General features: G+C 40.6%; 1 protein-coding gene across 4 annotated transcripts in view; it reads right to left on the bottom strand.

Moving 5' to 3' along the window:
* LOC109061207 (chemokine-like protein TAFA-1) overlaps positions 1 to 21111 on the bottom strand; it is a 171478-nt gene that overhangs the window by 134326 nt on the left and 16041 nt on the right. The window contains exons 1-2 of one of the 4 annotated variants that reach the window (XR_006155912.1): positions 4942 to 5572; positions 2080 to 2217 (exon numbers count right to left, since the gene is read on the bottom strand). Coding sequence is in view for 1 of the 4 variants with exons in the window: in XM_042734414.1 (XP_042590348.1) it covers positions 2080 to 2203 (124 nt within the window). In the remaining 3 variants the exon portion in view is untranslated. Of the gene's footprint in view, positions 1 to 2079; positions 2218 to 4941; positions 5589 to 21111 lie in introns of those variants that run through there. The other 3 variants (XR_006155914.1, XM_042734414.1, XR_006155913.1) reach the window with 3 other exon arrangements.

Below are 21111 nucleotides of genomic sequence, written 5' to 3' on the forward strand. Positions count from 1 at the left end.
TCAGAAGAACTGCATGTGGGTGGAGCTCAAATAAATGAAAGTTGTAAGAAAGAATCACATAAAACAAAATAATATATAATAATAATAATAAAATACAATTAAAAAATACAAAAAGAAAAACAGAAGTTCATTTTTCTTATCGAAAGTCTGCACATTTGTCAAGCAGAGCAGATGTCTTGAAATAAGCATCATCATCGAAACTCTCCATCCAAAAAAATGACTGCAATTTCAGATATTGTCTTACATTCAATACAGTTTTAGAGTCAGCTGAGATGAAAGAAGTCAGCAGGTATTAAAGAAGGGTAGCCAATGATATCTGCAGACCTGACATCAAGAAAGCTCATTAACAATACTGCCGATACACCCAGCTTTAGATGTCTGTTGTTTCAGTTAGCTACAAAACAGGGCCTTTGTGGGAAGGCTTGAGGAACTCAGTGACATCTAATTAGCCCGTTCCATGTTTTTGCACCTTTGCCATTATAAAGGAATTACATAAAAAGACTCCATTAAGTCTGGTTCATCTAATAGATGCAGTATGACACCACAGAACTAGAACCGCAGACAAAGATTTCATACTTCGAATTATGATTCAGTAACAAACAAGGTCTCACTAAGAACTGAATCTGTTACTGAATCACTTAAATGTGAAAATGTCACTTATTTTTTACAGATACATGAATTTTGGTACTGCCATGATGGTCCAACGTGCAGATGAAGTTATCTTAACATGTAAATAAAACATCTCACAAAAGTTGCAGTTTGAACAAATTTTGTTTTCGCAGTAAACATGCATGTTATACCCCCTCCCATGGTTTAGTTTTTTCCTAAACAAATGTGCCAAACCATGAGCACTTATCAATATGGTGTGGGAGCGCGTTTAAAAAGCTACAACCCTCCATTACCAAGCCCTTCTTGACCTTCCTAACACCAGAGCTGTGACTGCTCACACGCGTTCTTGTCTAACTTTTCCATATACCATGGACTAAGGTGGGGGATGATTTCTTTTTGTTGTTCAGCCGACCCCTTCAATAATTCAGGGAACACTTACTATGGGGCATGCTCTTCTTTGTACATCTCTGGCACTGTGCTCTGCTGGGCCGGAAAAAAACCTGGAAGCACGGTGTTAAAGATTCATCCGGGTCTTTCTGACATTCATCGCGCTTTTCTCTCCTTGTATTGGATTAATGAGTTTGAAGTGCTTTCTGAAGCACACTCATATACGTACGATGTCTTATAGGATGGTAAACATTAAAAATAAATGAATAAAGTCTGCAATAAATCAGGCGCTAATCAGCTATACTAGGACTCCTAGTGTGCTCCTTTTTTAAAATCGATAGTAATGAAGTAAAGAACACATTTGCTACATAATCTATAAGGACAAGAGATTGCAAATATTTAATGAGCATGCGGTGATCTAACTCGCACAGCGTTAAATTGCTTTGGAGTTCTTTGTAGCCTTGCTCCACTGCTGAAAGTATGCCACAATTGCTTCCATTTGCATACTTAGTATTGAAGAGAGACCCACCTTGCTGTCTCTCTTCCCGTCGGCCCTCATAGCGAAACACTACTTAATTGCCAAATACTTCCATAGAGCAGGCGATAGACGTAAATTGTCATTTCCACCAGAGCCTCTGTGATCAAAGCTGCTCGTATTCACAGCATGCTGATAGGAGAGTTTAGCCTCAAGCCGGTCTCGTACACACATACACACACGCAACATTGCAGTCTGGGTAACTCGCGATGCAAAACCCTTTACAAGCCACTTGTTGAAAGCAAAAACAAAGCGTTATGAGCTGGATTTCTACTTAAATCTCTTTTCATGACCGAGGTTGGGCACGAGAAGAAAGTAAGATACCAATCACAAAGTTTCATAAGCACCGCAATGAGCGCTTTATAGATTTAAGCTCACTTTTATGCAAATCTGATAGCGATAATAGTCAATATATACTCATGTCGATCTCAAAACACGAGCATTCCCAAACTGAACATCTACAATACATGGACATACAATACTGAACACTTTATGAACACGTCACTGATTCAGTGACAAAGAGCATACGGTTTAAACGAGACACTGACCCAGTATCTGTATGGCGTTGCGGCCCGGGCGGGTCACATGATGCTGTTGGATGGTCTCATACAAAGTGGCGTGGCACAGCAGTAAGCAGCTAACACTTATCCACAGACACAGGAGCCAGGACATGGCAGGAGCACCGGCTGAAGAGAAAAGACATCAAAGACAGAAGATAAAAGCAGAATGTTTATTCTATCTGACACACACCTACATGCACGTACTATTTCAGCCCTCAGCATTACTGAATATTCTGCTGTTAACAAGCATTATTTCACACTATAACTTTTTTTTAATGTCAATATAATTTAAAGGGCACCTATTATGCCCCTTTTTACAAGATGTAATATTATTCTTATGACTATTTTGAATGTGCCTCTGAAGGTTCAGCTCAAAATACCATACAGATCGTTTATTATAAAGTGTTGAAATGTGTCATTTTTGGGGCGGGTCTAAAAAGGAGTGTTTCAGGGGTGCGTCCCCTTACTTGAAAATGAGCTTCAACTTCCTGCCTGACTCCAGAAGGGGGCGGAGCCTAGACATGTCTGCTTTGCATATGGCAATAAACAGAGAGGAGAAGCAACATGAGTGAGAGGACTGGTATTCAGCCGTACATGTACGAACCGGACAGCAGAAGAAACAATATTAGACTCGTTATAGATTCATCGGCGCTGTGCAGACTGTTCGGTGTTTGACATCAAAGTACCGCGAGTGTGATTAGAGAGCAGACGACTCTTTGAGCTTTTGAATCACTCTCGCTATATTTTGATGTCATTCACCGATCGGTCTGCGCAGTGCAGATGCATCTCGAATGAGCCTAATGCGGATCAACCAGAATGTCTCGGAATGGTAGTTTGAATCATTTATGTCTTTGTATAGTTTTTCACAGCCGCTTTGTAACGATGGATGCAACACAGCCGATCGCACGCAGACAAAATGGTAGACATGGCACAACACACTGAGAGCTGAGGATATTGTAATCACGCCTGTCAGTCAATAGCAGTGGGCGGGGCTACCGCAATATGACGTCATATTGCGTGCTCGTTTTTTGAACCTAGTTTGGTTTTATGAAGATTAAAAAAAAAAGACTGGATGGATTTTTATTATTCTAAGATGGCTATATACACACAAGTCCAACAAACATTTCTGAAAAAACACCTTGTAAAAGTGGTTTTTGCATAATAGGTGCCCTTTAAAAATGACAATGTGGTTTGAAATCAGCAGGTATAGTAAAATATGACCACTGACTGACCACTAGATATTCTTAAAATTACACTAATTAATCTTAAGGCAATAACCTTGTTTTTGGTTGCAGTACTTTATGCTGAATCCTTTCATAACTAGTGCATAACCTTGGATTGATCAGCACTGCGAGACAGGAAAACAAACCAAACAAGTTAATTTATTTCTGTTTTATTATATAATGACACTGTTTAAGGGTCAAAACATATCAACCAAACCAATTAACAATAATCGACAGTATAGACAAATGTTCAGTGATGAGCCAAAATACTCAATATAGAAACTCTTGGATTGTTTAAACGAGTCGAAGTTCTCCCCAACTTTAAATTTGTAAGACAAAGGCTGACATCTGTATTGCTATTAACCCTTTTAAATTACACCTCGGCTCATCTTCTAACTAAAAATTACTAAAACTCCCTCACTTTAAATGGCAAACAGTGTTTAATTAATGGATGGCACATCTGAGTTCTCTTCAAGCTGACAGGCAGGAGCATCACTCAGTGTACCCTCAAATGACATTGAAATTTCCAATGAATATTCATCAAGCCCCAAAATTAAGCATATAATTATTAACAGCACATTGTAATCCCCTTTGCTCCACTAAAGCCTCCTTAATCCACAGTTTTGTGGAAATGTGAACTGTTCCCAGAGGAGAGCTTTTCTTTCCCTGGCTGGCAAACTGCCTTAAAAACTTCAACTGTCTTCTTCAACACTATAAAAGAAGATTTAGCACATGCAATCAAGTCTATTGACAAACAACAGAGAAAGATTATCTTTAAGCAAAATGATCAGCCTTGGACTTTAGAAGGTCACATAAACCTCAACACCGACGCAACGTATTCTGTTGCAGATTTTTCATTTTAAGTAATATAAGTCACTTCTCTATGAGACTGTGTCTGCCAGGTTGGTAAGAGCAGCTTGGGGAGTCGGTGCTCGCAGCTTCTGTATAATTAATGCACTGATCTGACAAATCATCTGTTTGGATGCTTTTACATGTTTTACTTTATAGTCCGCATGCTCATCATCATCCTCGGACACACCTGCACATGATCACCGCAAGATATTATGTACTCTACACACTTAAGATGAAGCGCCTATACATTTTTGAGGGTATAAATAAAAAAAAAAAAAAAAAATTATTTAAATTATATTATTTTCTAACGTGAATAATAATTATTATTAATATACAATTTCTGTGTGGTTTCACACATATTATTCTAAGAAAAAATAAATATCTATATACTTTGTATTTGTTCTTACACTGTATTGCATCTGTTATTATTACAAAATACAGCTTGTGTGTGTTATTGAATGTAAAATATTGGCCATCATATGTTCACTTATGTCACAGCAGCAGCACTGAGCTTAGAAAGGACTGGCAGGAAAATCCTTTAAGCTCATCTGATCTGCACCGTATTGAAATGGTCAACTCTTAGCATCTTTTATTAGCACGCAGGCAAATTATCAATGACTCAGAGACGCACAAAATACATGCTTAAAAGTGGCTAGTCAAGTTTTCCGTTTCAAAAATGCACACACCTGCTGCCTTTCTAGTCATTCTTGTGAACTGACTTCCCGTAGATTTTATTCCCATCTTCTCATGACAGAACTATCACATTTAAACTTACCTTTGAAATACCGTGAGGAGAACGTTAAAGAAACGTGCTGTCAGCTGTTCATCCAATATCCTTAGCACATAGTCATAAATCCATCCATGCTCTCCGGAAAGAGCTTCCCAGCAAAAGTTCCTGTTTGGATCTGCGGGTCAGAGGGGGGATGAGGAGACTTTTTTTCCCACTCCTGCCCTTGATCCCCTCTTCTGTTGTAAGTCCTCCTGGCTGCAATCCACCCAACACAGTCAGGCACCAGACAACAGAAACTCCCGTCACAGCTGTGAAACGCTGTCAGGGACTAGCTGGGATTTGAGGGACAAGAGGCTTGTCATGTCACCTTTAAATCACCAGAGAAGCAACGTCTTCCTCCTGTTTCTCAGCCTCCTCACGCTTCTGTCTGAAGGTGAAGCTTCTTTAGGGGATGAGAAGCTAATTTGCCTCTTCACTTTTTGGTCTTGCACATGCGACGGCACTTCTCTCTCTCTCTCTTTCTCTCGTGCGCTCGCTCTCTCCGTCCCTCTCTCCTCTCAGCTCTTCTCTCCCATTGAGAAGCCACTCAGTACGAGTCTCTCCTCTTCCCAGTGTACTGATTGGTGTGCACACGCATGTGTGAGTGCAGGCGTTCTTGTGTGTATGACAATACCGCCTCATGAGTGGGAGAGCGAGACGCATCAAACGTCTTAAAGCAAGACTGCCCACTGTAGCCGAACAGAAAGGCACCTATACAGTTGATATAACCTTGTATGCATGTAGTTTCTGCATGCAACTGCAGCCTGGTATAAAGACAGACAGGATGGTTTAATTTCACAATATGCTTCCTCGATTCTTCAGATCTTTGAGGGTTTGAACAAAGAGACTGCAATATGCTCAGAGCAACATGCTTTTAATAGAAGGGTGTCCGCAGCTGCGTTTGCAATCATCTCATTATTCTGAAATTGCTGCTGTGTTTCTTTGCCTGTTTGTACAATCTAAATGGCTCTTTGTGTTGCGCATGGCTCTCGCTGGTTGTTGAGTGTTGCCAGAAAAAAGTTGCAGCTGGCATGCCTGGCACACAGAAACAGTCGTCCCCTTTATGTGTGCTGATGCTGTTGTGGGAATTCAGTGGTTTTTATTATCCAAAATGATTTATAGATAATAAAAAATTTGATAATAAAATAACAAAAAGGAATATATGCTTGTATGTATGTGTGTGTGTATATATGTATGTATGTATATACACATAAATTTATATTAAATTAGGATTATTATACATAATAACATAATTTATATTATTTTAACCCATAAAAATATAAGATTATGAATAATAATTAAACAAATAATATGTGTCAGTGTGTGTGTACACAGTGTGTCTATTCATATTCTCATATATTTATATATATATATATATATATATATATATATATATATATATATATATATATATATATATATATATATATATATATATTATATATATATATATATATATATATATATATATATATATATATATATATATATATATATATATATATATATAGCTGAATTATATATATATATATATATGGTTTGTTAGGATAGGACAAATTTTGCCCGAGATACAACTATTTGAATATCTGGAATCTGAGGGTGCAAAAAAAAAATCTAAATAGTGAGAAAATCGCCTTTAAAGTAATCTAAATGAAGTTCTTAGCAATGCATATTACTAATTAAAAATTAAGTTTTGATAGATTTACAGTAGGATATTAATATCCTAATGATTTTTGGCATAAAAGAAAAATCTATCATTCTGATATATGTGTGTGTGTGTGTGTGTGTGTATGTGTGTGTGTGTGTGTGTGTGTGTGTGTGTGTGTGTGTGTGTATATAAATCTATATATGAACAATAATTACATAGGTAAATAATTAAGAAAATAAGCAAATATCCTTTAGAATATTTACCTTAAAAAGTAGTTTAATAAAAATAATAATTATATTTAAAAACATCATAAATTATTTCATATAGCAGATGGCCTTGATACAGAATAATGTGGTTAGAAAAGTATCATATGAATAAGAGAGTGTATAGAGCTTATTAAGTTAGAAAGGCAAAATGACACAATTTTATATATATTTATGCCTTTTCATATTACTTTTCTAACCAAATCTATACTGTATTAGCAACAGAAACCACTGTCTCTACTGGGATGTGAAATGTAGGCAAACCAAATCTCTTGCAATTTTACAGGCGTATGCAGAGGCAGTCGTGTCAAGATCTATTCCTTCTTTCTTGACACAACTGACTACATCATGACATTTCAGTGACAGTAAAGCTGACAAATGCTGCATAGAGCAGCTGGAGCGGAGAACCTGCACACGCTGTCGTCACATGAATATCTAAGAGCTGAAAAATATGTGTGAGCGTGCACGAGTGTAGATGAGCGAATCAAGATCGGACAGATAAAGCACTTGACTTCTCCAACTGATGCTTAAATCGGAGATTCATTTCTGATCGTAGGAACATATTTCTACTTGGGTGAGCCTAGCCAAAGGGTGTTTCTTGTCTTGCTGTTGTCTTGCAATGGTCTCCATGCAGAAGACTGCCAAGACTGGGATCGCAGGCTGGAGTGGAGGAACTGTTGTTATGGGGTACAGGGGAAAAAATACAGTCTAACGAAACGGCAGATATTTATTACTTTCTCAGTGGGGTGCCCTAAAGAGACCAAGGGACTGGTTATCTGCTGAGGTAATTGGTACCTGTGTAAGTGTAACTGTTAACAAGATATTTCGGCATGTACACTAGTGGCAGATGATGCATTTCACCAAATTGCATTGCGATGGCTTGAAAACGTCATTGTATCATTGTAAAAAAAATAAAAAATTATAACTGCAACACTTTTGTTTTTGCCCCATTTTTCATGAGCTGAACGCAAAGATCTAAGACTTTTTCTATGTACACAAAAGGTCTATTTCTCTCAAATATTGTACACAAATCTGTCTAAATCTGTGTTAGTGAGCACTTCTCCTTTGCTGAGATAATCCATCTACCTCACAGGTGTGGCATATCAAGATTCTGATTAGACAGCATGATTATTGCACAGGCTGGCCACAATAAAAGGCCATTCTAAAATTGTGTACAGATCCTTGCAACATGGGGCCGTGCCTTATCATGCTGCAACATGAGGTTATGGTCGTGGATAAATGGCACAACAATGGGCCTCAGGATCTCATCACGGTATCTCTGTGCATTCAAAATGCAATCAATAAAATGCACCTGTGTTCGTTGTCCATAACATACACCTGCCCATACCATAACCCCACCACCACCATGGGCCACTCGATCCACAACGTTAACATCAGCAAACCGCTCACCCACACTACGCCATACAAGCTGTCTGCCATCTGCCCTCTATAGTGAAAACTGGGATTCATGCGTGAAGAGAACACCTCTCCAAAGTGCCAGATCGAATGTGGAGATGCTGGATGTGGAGGTTCTGGGCTGGTGTGGTTACACATGGTCTGCGGTTGTGAGGCCGATTGGATGTACTGCCAAATTCTCTAAAATGCCTTTGGAGACGGCTTATGGTAGAGAAATGAACATTAAATTCACATGCAACAGCTCTGGTAGACATTTCTGCAGTCAGGATTCCACTTGCACACTCCCTCAAAACTTGCGACATCCGTGGCATTGTGCTGTGTGATAAAACTGCACATTTTAGAGTGGCCTTTTACTGTGGCCAGCCTAAGGCACACCTGTGCAATAATCATGCTGTCTAATCAGCATCTTTATATGCCACACCTGTGAGGTGGATAGATTATCTCAGCAAAGGAGAAGTGCTCACTTACAGAGATTTAGACAGATTTGTGAACAATATTTGAGAGAAATAGGACTTTTGTGTACATAGAAAAAGTCTTAGATCTTTGAGTTCAGCTCATGAAAAATGGGGGCAAAAACAAAAGTGCTGTGTGTTTATAAGTTTAGTTCAGTGTATATATATATATATATATATATATATATATATATATATATATATATATATATATATATATATAATGCATTTGGCAGTTGCTTTGGATAAAAGCATCTATTTCTTGGCTAAGGAAGAACAAATAAGGGCCAACCATCAACTGAAGAACACATTTTGTCATGTTGCTTCCAGTCTCAACAGCTCCATTGATTATAATGAGAACAACCTAGTTTTGACAAGCTGACATGGTGTGCAGAAAAAGGGAACCGTAAGTAATGAGGAAAAAGTTTATGAGTCCCTGTGAACTTTGAGCACAGACCTTGAATTTTATTATGGCCGCCCTGTTGACCACTACTTTCATCAGAGCGTTAGCACCATAATGTAATGGCCGTGACTCAGCAAAATACTGCCACTAAAGATGAAGGACTTAATGGCATGGACATGAAGCACAGAATGTGACAAAATGAGTATAATTTGTAACTAATGCACTGCCACAAAAGCACAATGAAGGGGGAGAAGGTGGAATTAAGGCAGCAGGGTAAAAAAAAAAAAAAAACTGAATTAGCTTAGAAGAATGCATTAGCATTTGACTAGCTGTGTTTTTAAAACTCCTTTTGTGCTGGCCGACTTCATGAAAATCTATGGCTTATGAACATGGCTCGTGTTTATTTTAGGCGTTTCAAAATCACATTTGTGTTCTGTCAATGTTGTGTACCACTAAAACTTGAAACACGTCTTTCTCGAAACATCTTTATATGCCTCTAAGGATGACTTAAAAGAAAAATCATCCAATTAGCAGTTTCTCACGGCGATTATGTATGTTTACGACAGCAATGCCATTCTGCGTCTCATTGTTTTGTCATCTGGGGTTTGGTTTTCTCTTTTATGACTATTTTTGAATCTTAAGGCTTGCGTTTTGAGACGCCACTGGCTTTATCATTACTGTAGCTATCACTCTCTACCCTTTCTTTAGTCTCTCATCTCTTGGGCTCCTAATACTTCCAAGCATCTGTTGCAGCTGCCCATGCCAAGCTGGGCAAGACCAGTCCAAACACCAAGAGCCAGCTGTTTGCATGCAAGCACCACAGATAAATGCTGGTCTGGTCCTGCCGCTACCCACAATTTCTTCATTAGTTTAACAATGCCTTAAAGGAACAGTTCAAGCAAAGATGTAAATTCTTTGAGTAAATCATTTACTCACCCTCATGTCATTCCAAATCATTATAACTTTATTCTTTCTGTGTAGCATTAAGATATTTTGAAAAACATCGTTTTTATTTGTCTGTACATTGAAGATCAATGGGGACAATGGACAAAACATTTTGAGTTCCACAGAAGGTTATATCCAAGGTTATATCAAGCAGATCAGAACCTAACACCCACTTGGATAGTTATGAGGCTTACTGGGGCATACTTTGTGGAGTGCATGTTATACAACATAAGATGTCTACAGAGTGAGACACTCCAAAGCAAGAAGAGGAAGTGCACTCAATGATTCATAAACTTAGTGGGGTGAGTGTCTGAAGCACGTATGAAACAATCTTGCTTTGCTTGGAGGTGCCTCAAGGCCAAAAGGGCCTGGAAATGAATTACAAAAGCATAAAAAAGTTTTGCGTGATCCAGACAAAGACAGCATTCATCGCATACATCTGTCTGCTTCTTAAATATGAACTACTGACTTGTCCTTGATCAACCTTAGGCTGAAATCAAAGTAAAAACGTTCTTAAGTCTTAAAACCTCAGGCATGGGAGGAGGATCCCACCGAGAATGATAAAATGATATTGTCACAAAATCAGATGTGAGATCCCACAAATTTACATCGAAGTTAAATATTCAAACACTGAAAATGTTTGACATTATTACAATGGCCATAGTCCTCTTTTTGGACATTAAAAAGGGGTCCAATCAGGATTCATAAATTGCCTATAATGTCCAGGTTTTAGCTTTGTTTTTCTGTTGAAAGTCCTTATACAGTATATCCAATATACACGTTTCTGCATTGCTTTGACTGTTCTCTATATGTCCCGCCTTATCGAATAGCATAATTTTTCGATTATATAAAATGCCTGCACGCTATTGATCAAAGTACTTTTTAATCACTACCTTCAGTAATAGTAATACAGGATTTACATCTTACATACAGTCGTATTAACAGATTACAGTGTTCACACTAAAAGCATGAACTACTGTGGCACGATCATGATTTTGTGTACAATTTATGAAACTAATCACTATAGCACCGTAAAAAATGGCCTAGAATGGCTTCTTACATCCATTTCGGAGAACCAGGACAAATATTTCAATTGATCGCTCAGGCATTTAAGTGGCACCGAAATGAGGCACCGAAATCTGCGTTCTGATTTGGTTCTAGTACATACTGGTTACATAGGTCCCGGTGCCATATTGTCACTGGGTTTCGGTACCCAACCCTATTCCTAATTACTAATTTTGTTTCAGTTTTTACGATTACATAGTATTAGGGACCCCCATAACATAAAACCCCAAAATGTCACGCTAATATTATGTTTGTAACTTTATTAGTCACCTCAAGGGATCTTATGCTTGTGTTAGGGTAAAATTTGAAATTGATTTGCCTGAATGCAGTGTTATGAAGTTGTTTGTCTGTTGTACTGACCTGATTAAAACTCCACAGTAAATATTATTTTTGTCTCCTCATTTGAATTTCAATGCAAGAGCTACACATGGCCCCTGAGTTATACCAAATTCACCTGAACAGGGTACAAAAACCAATGTATTAGCATACGATGTCTGCTTTGTTTTACTGCCCAATTTTCAGGCATGGTGCAAATCAGGTAAAAGCAAAGACATAATTAGAATGAGTAAGTTCATGATAATGAATAATAATGACTTCATCTAAATACACACAATGCATTTTGCACCAACTTCATGAAGAATCCGGTAAGTCCATCATAATGTTAAAAAATATTTACTCTATCTAGTAGCTGATAGTCTAATAGTATAAAATGGAATCTATAGATTCACATTTTGCAATTCATGCAAAATGCAAATCATTACATTATTAAAATAAAAAATATATTAATTTTGAAAACAAAGAAATCAAAACACTTACTAAAAAGATAAAATATTCAATCATATTTGTCATCATCAACCAAAATCAGAACTGCTAATTTGTGAATGTGTTTTTAAATTATTTCAATATTAACTTAAAACATCTTGGAGTACTTCACGGAAATAAAATACAAAAAAGTTTGGGAAATTTTTATTTGTTTGAACAGGCACTGCAAAACTCTACCCCTTGGGGTCCTAGGCAGACTCAACTCAAAACATTGTCAATGTTTTTGTGCTAAAATACACTATGCAAAAATGGTGCAACTGGTTAGAGAATTTGCCCCAAAGTGTATTTAACAATCGCAACATGTCTCTATTTGCTCAATTATTAGGTCTTAATTAACGTTTAACATATAAAAAATAAAAAATACACGAATAAGCTTGTCGGTTCATTCTCCTCAAGCATTTTGAGAGACAGGATTTCTGCAGTTTTCCTCAAAATCAATATTTATGATAGCTTCAGGACTAAGAATGATGTGGAACATTGCGTATTGAAGGCTCGTCTTAATTATTCCCTCATGGTAAAGAAGAAGGAGCACACAAGCCTACGCACTCTAATTGACACAGTGTAAAATCTCCCTCAGGTGCATGGCTCAGAAACCGGTATAAAACAGGGTGTTTGTGCATTTTTCAAAGAGGCTGGTTTTAAGAAGTCTGCGGGATGAGACAGACTGAGACTTTATATTTGTCTCTGAGGTGTTTACGTGCAGAAGAAAGAGAGCAGATTGGTGGCTTCTCGAGATCCCTGTGGAATAAAGCATCTATTAGCGGTTAGAGAAAATACTGAGAGGAGCTTGGTTGTTTGTTTTCTGTTGTATTCTCTTCTCCCTCTCGCACAAGATGTTTGAAGTAGGTCAGAGATGTTGTGTCGGTAAAGTGTGGGGACCTGCGAGGCCTCAGCAAGAGATTTCTTCCAGCCTTCTCACAAGGAGCAAAATAATTGAGTGATATTGAAATACGTTTTTCTTTTTCAAGATGTCTGCAATGGTTACACACTTTACCTGATTCAAATCAAAGCCTGCATGGGTTCCTGCTTAAAGGAATAAGTTTAAAGGGATAGTTCACCCAAAAAATGGCAATTCTGTCAATATTTACAGTCTCTTATGCTCATCAAGGCTGCATTACTTTAAGAATTAAAAACGCTATTTTGATACATTTTAAAATGCAATTTATTCCTGTGATTAAGCTGAATATTCAGCATCATTACTCCAGTCTTCAGTGTCTAATGTGATGATTTGCTGCTCTTGTTTCCATGTTGAAAACAGTTTGTTGGGATAAGAAAGGGCTGAGCATAGCCTTCCTTGACTTTCTTGAATGCCCAAAAAAGAGAGAGGGAAAAAAAATCAACTACAGCTCAAAGAAACAAGCAAATGAGTTGTTGCATATCTGTATCATGAGACACTGGTAGGAATGAGGCATGGTTCATGCGAATCATTTAAGTCTTTTTTTCTAGCCTTACGATACAGGAATGATTATTCTGATTGTATTATAATACAACATTATACAATACTTTTTTGAGTGTTCAGGAGGAGAACCAAGAAAAATGCAGCTGCAGTAAAAAGTTCTATAGCATTTACTATGGATTTATGAAATAATAAAAAAAATTAGAGTTAACAATTTTTCCATTGATCACTATGAACTTTTGTTCCAAAACATTTGTTCAAAAAAAATTATTATTATTATTTTTTACCATGCCTTAAATATATCATTGCCTTTGTGCCATGTTTTTGCCTATTGCAACTAGTTGCAAATCAGAGGAAATTTGGTGACTTTGAAATCCATTTTAAATCTACCCCAAAAATACTTGTGCAATAATATACTGGTAATTACAGTGCAGTTTGTCCATTTTTCAAACATTTATTTATTAGTATTTTCACAAAACAGTGGAGAGAAGGAAAGGATGGTACTAGGAAAGGAAACAAGAATGGTAGATGTTGCAAGCACAGCTCAATGTGTTGGAGAATGAACATGACATGACTGCATTTTTTAACATTCCATCAAGAAACAAAAAGACATTTGATGGATCTGTAAGGATTTGATGAAAAAAAAGGTGCACAGAGTGCAAGACCTTTGTAATGACTGCTAAAGTTTAAGGTAGTGAAATGGAGCAGAGAAAAAAAAGGGGGGCATTGATTCAAATGCCCATTCACTCTTTTCATTACCTCCATTGTGTCTAACCAAGTCTACTTGGTTTTCAAGGTATTTTTCTGAATGGAGTGCAGATTGTGACTGATCTGGGGCCTGTTCTGGGGACTATGGCAAGCAGGCACTGACCTTCTGTGGCCATCAGCTGCCTTAGTGTTTCATAAAGTGATTATTAAGGGATTTGACCTCTATCTTTCCTTCTAGTCATAATATTGTGTGACAGCCATCATCAAGTGTTTATCAAAGTAGATAGTGAAGGGCACATGGGAATTGCAGTTGGGTCCTTTTGTTAAAAAAAATCCAATGTGATAAAGCAACAAAGTCTAAACAGTGCTGTAACTGTCCTCGAAAACAGCATTGTGTAGCCACAACACAGGACACCTGGTACTGAATACATTTGAGTAAAGGCACGTGGGACGTATTTCTTTTTGTGATGATTGTGATGTTTGAACTCTCTTTCTGACGGCACCCATTCACTGCATACATGAGCAAGTAATGCAATGCTGAACAAGATGAAACAAACTCATCTATATCTTGGATAGCTTGAGGGTGAGTAAAGTTTCAGCTAATTTTCATTTTTGCCTGCACTGCTCCTTTAAGTGATAATAAATTAATTTTTAAACAGTCTCCTTAAAGTACAAAAGAGAAACATAAAGCAAAAACATGAGACAAGATGAGATGAGACAAAAGCAAAAACAGATTTGTCCCAGCCCCTTTCTTGCCCTTTTAATGTCCACTCTTTGCTTACTTCCTCCAGGCCGTTCATCTCACAGTCTCCCAATGGACCTGAGGGTAATGGACTCTTAGTCTGCTCTCCATACATCACCTACTGACACTGATGGCCCGACTTTTGGATTCTTACATCTGATGTTTCTTTCTTAAATCAATTATTCAAGATCTCAGACTCATGTCAGAGAGCAAGCCTATTCATCATTCCTAATTGCCATGCACCACGTTGACATTGATCAAAGCACCTCCACCTTCCTCCTCAATATTTAACGTCATTGAAAAAAGACATGAAATAATACAAAAACTGTCACTTACTCCAAAAGCTCACTTGTGACCCTTTTATTCATATTGTGGCTTCACTGAAGAAAAACGTCAGCTTTTGAGGAAAGTTTATCGACATATTGTCAAGAGCTATGCATGACAGGCAATTTCAGTCTGTTTTTCTCACAAATCTACTGTATCTTAAGGCTTTAAAAAAGTTGGAATAATGTTCATGTTTCTGACACTTTTATGGTGCTTTTTTGTCATTTTTGAATGCCAGAAATTTTAGTTCGGGGAGAATTACTTTTACAGCAAGCTGCACTTATGCAAAAGGCTTCACATTTCTGTCAGTTATGCAGATAAGCCAGCACCGAAACAAGCTATATATATATATATATACACATATATATACATATACATACATATACATATACATATATTGTCAGACACAGACGAGGACACAGAGGATTCAGTGCAAAAGTGTTTAAGTTTAATCAGAGGTTTCAGACACAGGTGAATCTTGACACGTAGACAAACAGTGGTAACACAACTTTCCTTTGCGGTGATGGTGATACAGATGGTGACTCCGACGAAGACGATGGGAACAGGTAGGCAGAGGAGGATGAAGAGGGTTAAACAGTTCAGGTAGGTTTGACGAAGGGCGTTCAGGTCAGTTGGGAGATCGGTGCAAGACCAGACAATGAGTGATGGTGACTGAGGGCTTTATGTGTGGCACTGGTGATGATGCACAGGTGTTCAGAATGCTGGTGATTGGGAACGAGTGGGCGTGGCGTAAGTGTCTGATTCAGGGAGTGTAGATGGTGTGGCTGTGACAGTACCCCCTCCCCCACGGGCGGCTCCTGACGGCTGGGATCTTGAACGACGACGGGGTCTACCACGGCCACGGGGAGCGGGGGGGGCTGGATGGTCTCGGTGAAAGTCGGTGAGCAGGCTAGGGTCCAGGATGTCATTACGATTAACCCAGCAACGCTCCTCCGGGCCGTAGTTCTCCCAGTCTACAAGGTACTCCAGTTGAGGACCCCGTCGTCGAGAGTCGAGGATAGCTCTCACCCGGAAGATGCTGTTGTCTTCTTCGATGGCGGGAGGAGGAGGTACGGCATCATCACCAGGCTCTGTGGATGGAGGAGACAAAGGTTCAGTGAATGGTTTGAGGAGTGAGACATGGAATGAAGGTGAGATGCGGGTACTGTGCTGGTAGCTGGAGTCTATAGGTCACTTCGTTCAGTTGCCGTTCGATCTTGAATGGTCCGATGTATCGAGGACTCAGCTTACGGCAGGGCAGCCGGAGGCGGATGTCCCTCGTCGAGAGCCAGACCAGCTGTCCAGGTTGGTATTGTGGCGTAGGTCTTCGACGAGTGTCCGCTTGCTCTTTATGCCTCCGAACTGCCCGCTGGAGATGCACGTGAGCCGAGTCCCAGACCCTCTCGCTCTGTCGGAACCAGTGATCTACCGCTGGGACCTCCGAGGGCTCACCCGACCATGGGAAGAGTGGAGGCTGGTATCCGAGGACACATTGGAAGGGGGTGAGCCCGGTGGTAGACTGCTGGAGGGAGTTCTGTGCATATTCTGCCCAGGGTAGGTACTGGCTCCAACAGTCCTGATTCCGGTGGCAGTAGACCCTCAGGAACCTCCCGATCTCTTGGATCTTCCGCTCAGTCTGGCCGTTGGTCTGTGGATGGTATCCTGAAGAGAGGCTGACGGATACCCCTAGGAGGCGGAAGAAAGCTGACCAGACTCTGGAGATGAACTGGGGACCCCTGTCGGAGATGATGTCTTCTGGAATGCCAAAGTGACGGAACACATTGTGGAATAGTGCCTCTGCCGCTTCAAACGCTGTGGGAAGTCCTTTGAGAGGTATGAGTTTGCATGATTTTGAAAACCTGTCGACTACTACCAGCACACAAGTATTTCCTTGAGAAAGGGGGAGGTCAGTCATGAAATCTACACCTATATGGGTCCATGGACGTTCAGGAATGGGCAGAGGCACCAGTTTACCTTCCGGGAGTCTCCTAGGGGTGTTCGCTATGGCGCAGACTGAGCATCCTTTGAGGTAACGGGAGGTATCCTGACTCATCGAAGGCCACCAGTAACGTTGTTGCAGGAGCGAGAGGGTCCGCCTCCTGCCTGGATGTCCAGATCCCGGAGAGGTGTGAGCTAAGTCCAGAAGGGTAATCCGATGTTGAGGAGGGACGAAGAGTTTCCCTTCTGGACCTCCCGGCGGAGCAGGGTGTTGATGGTTTTCTTGTTCAATCAGACGATTAAGGTCCCATTGAATGGGACTTACAATCATGGCTGGAGGGAGGATGGGTTCGGGGGATTCTGGTTCTGGGTCTGCCTGATGAAGGCGGGATAGAGCATCAGCTCTATTGTTCTGGGAGCCAGGGCGATACGTGACTTTAAAGTCGAATCTCGTGAAGAATAAGGCCCATCTAGCTTGGCGATGATTCAGTCTCTTAGCTTCACGGAGGTATTCCAGGTTCCGGTGGTCAGTGATCACCTCGAAAGGGACCTTGGCTCCCTCCAGCCAATGACGCCACTCTTCCAGAGCCAGCTTGATAGCCAATAGTTCACGATTTCCTATGTCGTAATTCTGCTCCGCCGGGGATAGCTTCTTCGAGAAGGCACATGGATGGAGTCGTGGAGGATCCCCCTGCCGCTGGGAGAGTACCGCTCCGACCCCGGTCGATGAAGCATCCACTTCCACTATGAACTGTCGGTTGGGATCTGGATGAGCTAGGATCGGAGCGGTCTGGAAGGCTTGTTTGAGCTGGTGGAAAGCTTCAGTGGCCATGGGGTTCCAGGACAGAGACTTGGGCCGGTTCCGGAGGAGTGAGGTTAGAGGTGAGCTGAGTAAACTGTAGTTCTTGATGAATCTCCTATAAAAGTTGGCAAAGCCCAGGAAGCGTTGGAGTTCTTTTATGGAGCCAGGTTGGGGCCAGTGTGTGATGGCTTCCACCTTCCCCTGGTCCATCTTCACGCCACGTGGGCCGATGATGTATCCAAGGAACTGGACTGAGGGCGTGTGGAACTCACATTTTTCTAATTTGAGGTACAGATGATGTTCCCGGAGTTTTCGGAGTACAAGGATGACATGTTGGATGTGTTCTTCCTGGGATGTGGAGTAAATGAGGATATCATCGATGTAGACAATTACGAACTGGTTAAGGTATTCTCTGAAGATTTCGTTCATGTAGTTCTGAAAGATGGAAGGACTGTTGGATAACCCATACGGCATGACCCGGTATTCATAGTGCCCGGAAGGAGTGATGAAAGCTGTCTTCCACTCGTCCCCCTTCCGGATACGGATTAAATTGTAGGCGCTCCTCAAGTCCAGTTTTGTGAAGATCTTTGCTCCGCGTAGTTGTTCCAAGGCAGCTGGGACCAGGGGAAGAGGATAGCTGAATTTGACGGTTTGAGAATTGAGATGGCGATAATCAATACACGGCCTCAAGCCTCCGTCCTTCTTGGCCACGAAGAAAAAGCTGGAAGCGGCAGGGGAAGTAGATGGTCGGATGAATCCTTGAGCGAGAGCTTCCTGTACGTACTTCTCCATGGCCTTCTGCTCCGGGATGGACAGAGGATAGACTCGTCCCTTGGGAAGGGTTGCTCCAGGCAGGAGGTCGATAGCGCAGTCCCATGGCCGATGAGGTGGAAGTTTCGTTGCCAACCGCTTGCTGAACACATCCTGGAACGCCCGATATTCTGGAGGGATGGTATGTTCCACCTGAGTTTCGGGGCTTTCCACTGATGTGGACTGGACCGGTAGGGATGACTTCTTGATGGATGGACTGACCGTGGGAACTTTAACTGGTGGAGTGATGCAGGTAGAATGGCAGGATTTTCCCCATTTCAGGATCTCACCTGTGGGCCAATGGATGTGTGGTTGATGTTGGTTAAGCCAGGGGCGTCCCAGGATGATGTCTGCGGTGGATTCCTCCAGCACCATGAACGTGATTTCTTCCTCATGCAGGGAACCCACGCGGAGGATGACTGTGGGGGAGAAATAGCGGATATGACCTCGGCCCAGCGGCTTTCCTTGTATGGTCGTGATTCTGAGTTCGACGGGGCTTCGATGACGCTTGACACTTAGACGATTTAATGTTTGCTGGTTGATGAAGTTCCCTGCTGAGCCGGAGTCGATGAGGGCTTGTACTGAAATAGAAGAGTGGAGATGTCTTAGAGTAACCCAGGTTTGAATCAATTGAGCAGTTTGAGGTGGTAGATGGATGGTACTCACCGCTGGGCGTGGAGGTCGGACGGGACATGATGGTAATAGGTGTCCCTCTCCCCCACAGTAGAGACACAGCCCGGTGTTAATCCTCCGCTGACGTTCTGATGTAGATAGATGGTGTGAATCTATTTGCATGGGTTCAGGTGCTGGAGGAGCGACAGATGGTAGAGCGGGCGGAGGACATACAGCGGGAGTGAGTTGTCGACATGCAGTGAGTCTCTGGGCGACTCTGATGGATTTCTGGATTAGACACTCCAGTCCCAGTGAATCGTCATATACAACAATCAAACTTTGTATTTTCTCACATAGACCGTGGCGATAGGCGGTGATTAAGGCCGTTTCATTCCAACCGCTGATGTAAGCGAGGGTACGGAAGCGAACCGCATAATCACTCACGGACTCATTTCGCTGTTGGCGAATTGTAAACAGTTGATCATGGACAGATAATTCAGACGCTTGTTGACCAAAGACAGACTTTAACTGGGAACAGAAATCAGTAACAGATCCAGTAGCAGAGGAATTCGATTCCCAGAGAGATTGGGCCCATTGGAGAGCTTTACCTGTGAGCAGATTGATGATAAAGGCAACTCGACTGCGTTCGGTGGTGAAGAGGTGAGCGTTGGACTCCAGGTAGAGTGAACACTGTAGCAGAAACCCGCTGCAATCCTCCGCCGCGCCGCTGTATGTCGCTGGTTTGGCCATGGGACTCGCAGGGGCAACTGAAGAAGTGACCGGAGTTGTAGCGGTGTTTGATGGCGATGAGCAGTTGACAGCAGGTGAGGGAAGTTGCATGAGTGAGGACCGTACAGCGTGAACCAATTCAGTGAAGGGATCCGCGGTGCGGTCCTCGCCTGTGTCTGAAGAGCTCTGCATGAGGTCTGGTCTTCTGTCAGACACAGACGAGGACACAGAGGATTCAGTGCAAAAGTGTTTAAGTTTAATCAGAGGTTTCAGACACAGGTGAATCTTGACACGTAGACAAACAGTGGTAACACAACTTTCCTTTGCGGTGATGGTGATACAGATGGTGACTCAGACGAAGACGATGGGAACAGGTAGGCAGAGGAGGATGAAGAGGGTTAAACAGTTCAGGTAGGTTTGACGAAGGGCGTTCAGGTCAGTTGGGAGATCGGTGCAAGACCAGACAATGAGTGATGGTGACTGAGGGCTTTATGTGTGGCACTGGTGATGATGCACAGGTGTTCAGAATGCTGGTGATTGGGAACGAGTGGGCGTGGCGTAAGTGTCTGATTCAGGGAGTGTAGATGGTGTGGCTGTGACATGTATTTGTGTATGTGTATGTTTATATATATATATATATATATATATATATATATATATATATATATATATATATATATATATATATATATATATATATATATATATATATATATATATATACATATACATATACATATATATATATATATATATATATATATATATATATATATATATATATATACATATACATATACATATATATATATATATATATATATATATACATATACATATATATATATATATATATATATATATATATATATATATATATATATATATATATATAAATTCAGGGTAACTTATTATGATTAATAAAAACTAAAACTAAAATTAAAAACTAAAACTAGCAAGTGGAAAATAGTGACAATGAAAACCAAATTAAAATGTCAAATTAAATTAAAATAAAAACCACTACAATAACCTGCATGAAGCAACATGGAAATTCAAGCTTCAGTATTTTCAACTGAGCAATAACTCAAGGAAGCCATGCTG

This window comes from Cyprinus carpio, chromosome B11 (assembly GCF_018340385.1).
Source record: "Cyprinus carpio isolate SPL01 chromosome B11, ASM1834038v1, whole genome shotgun sequence".
Taxonomy (NCBI): domain Eukaryota; kingdom Metazoa; phylum Chordata; class Actinopteri; order Cypriniformes; family Cyprinidae; genus Cyprinus; species Cyprinus carpio.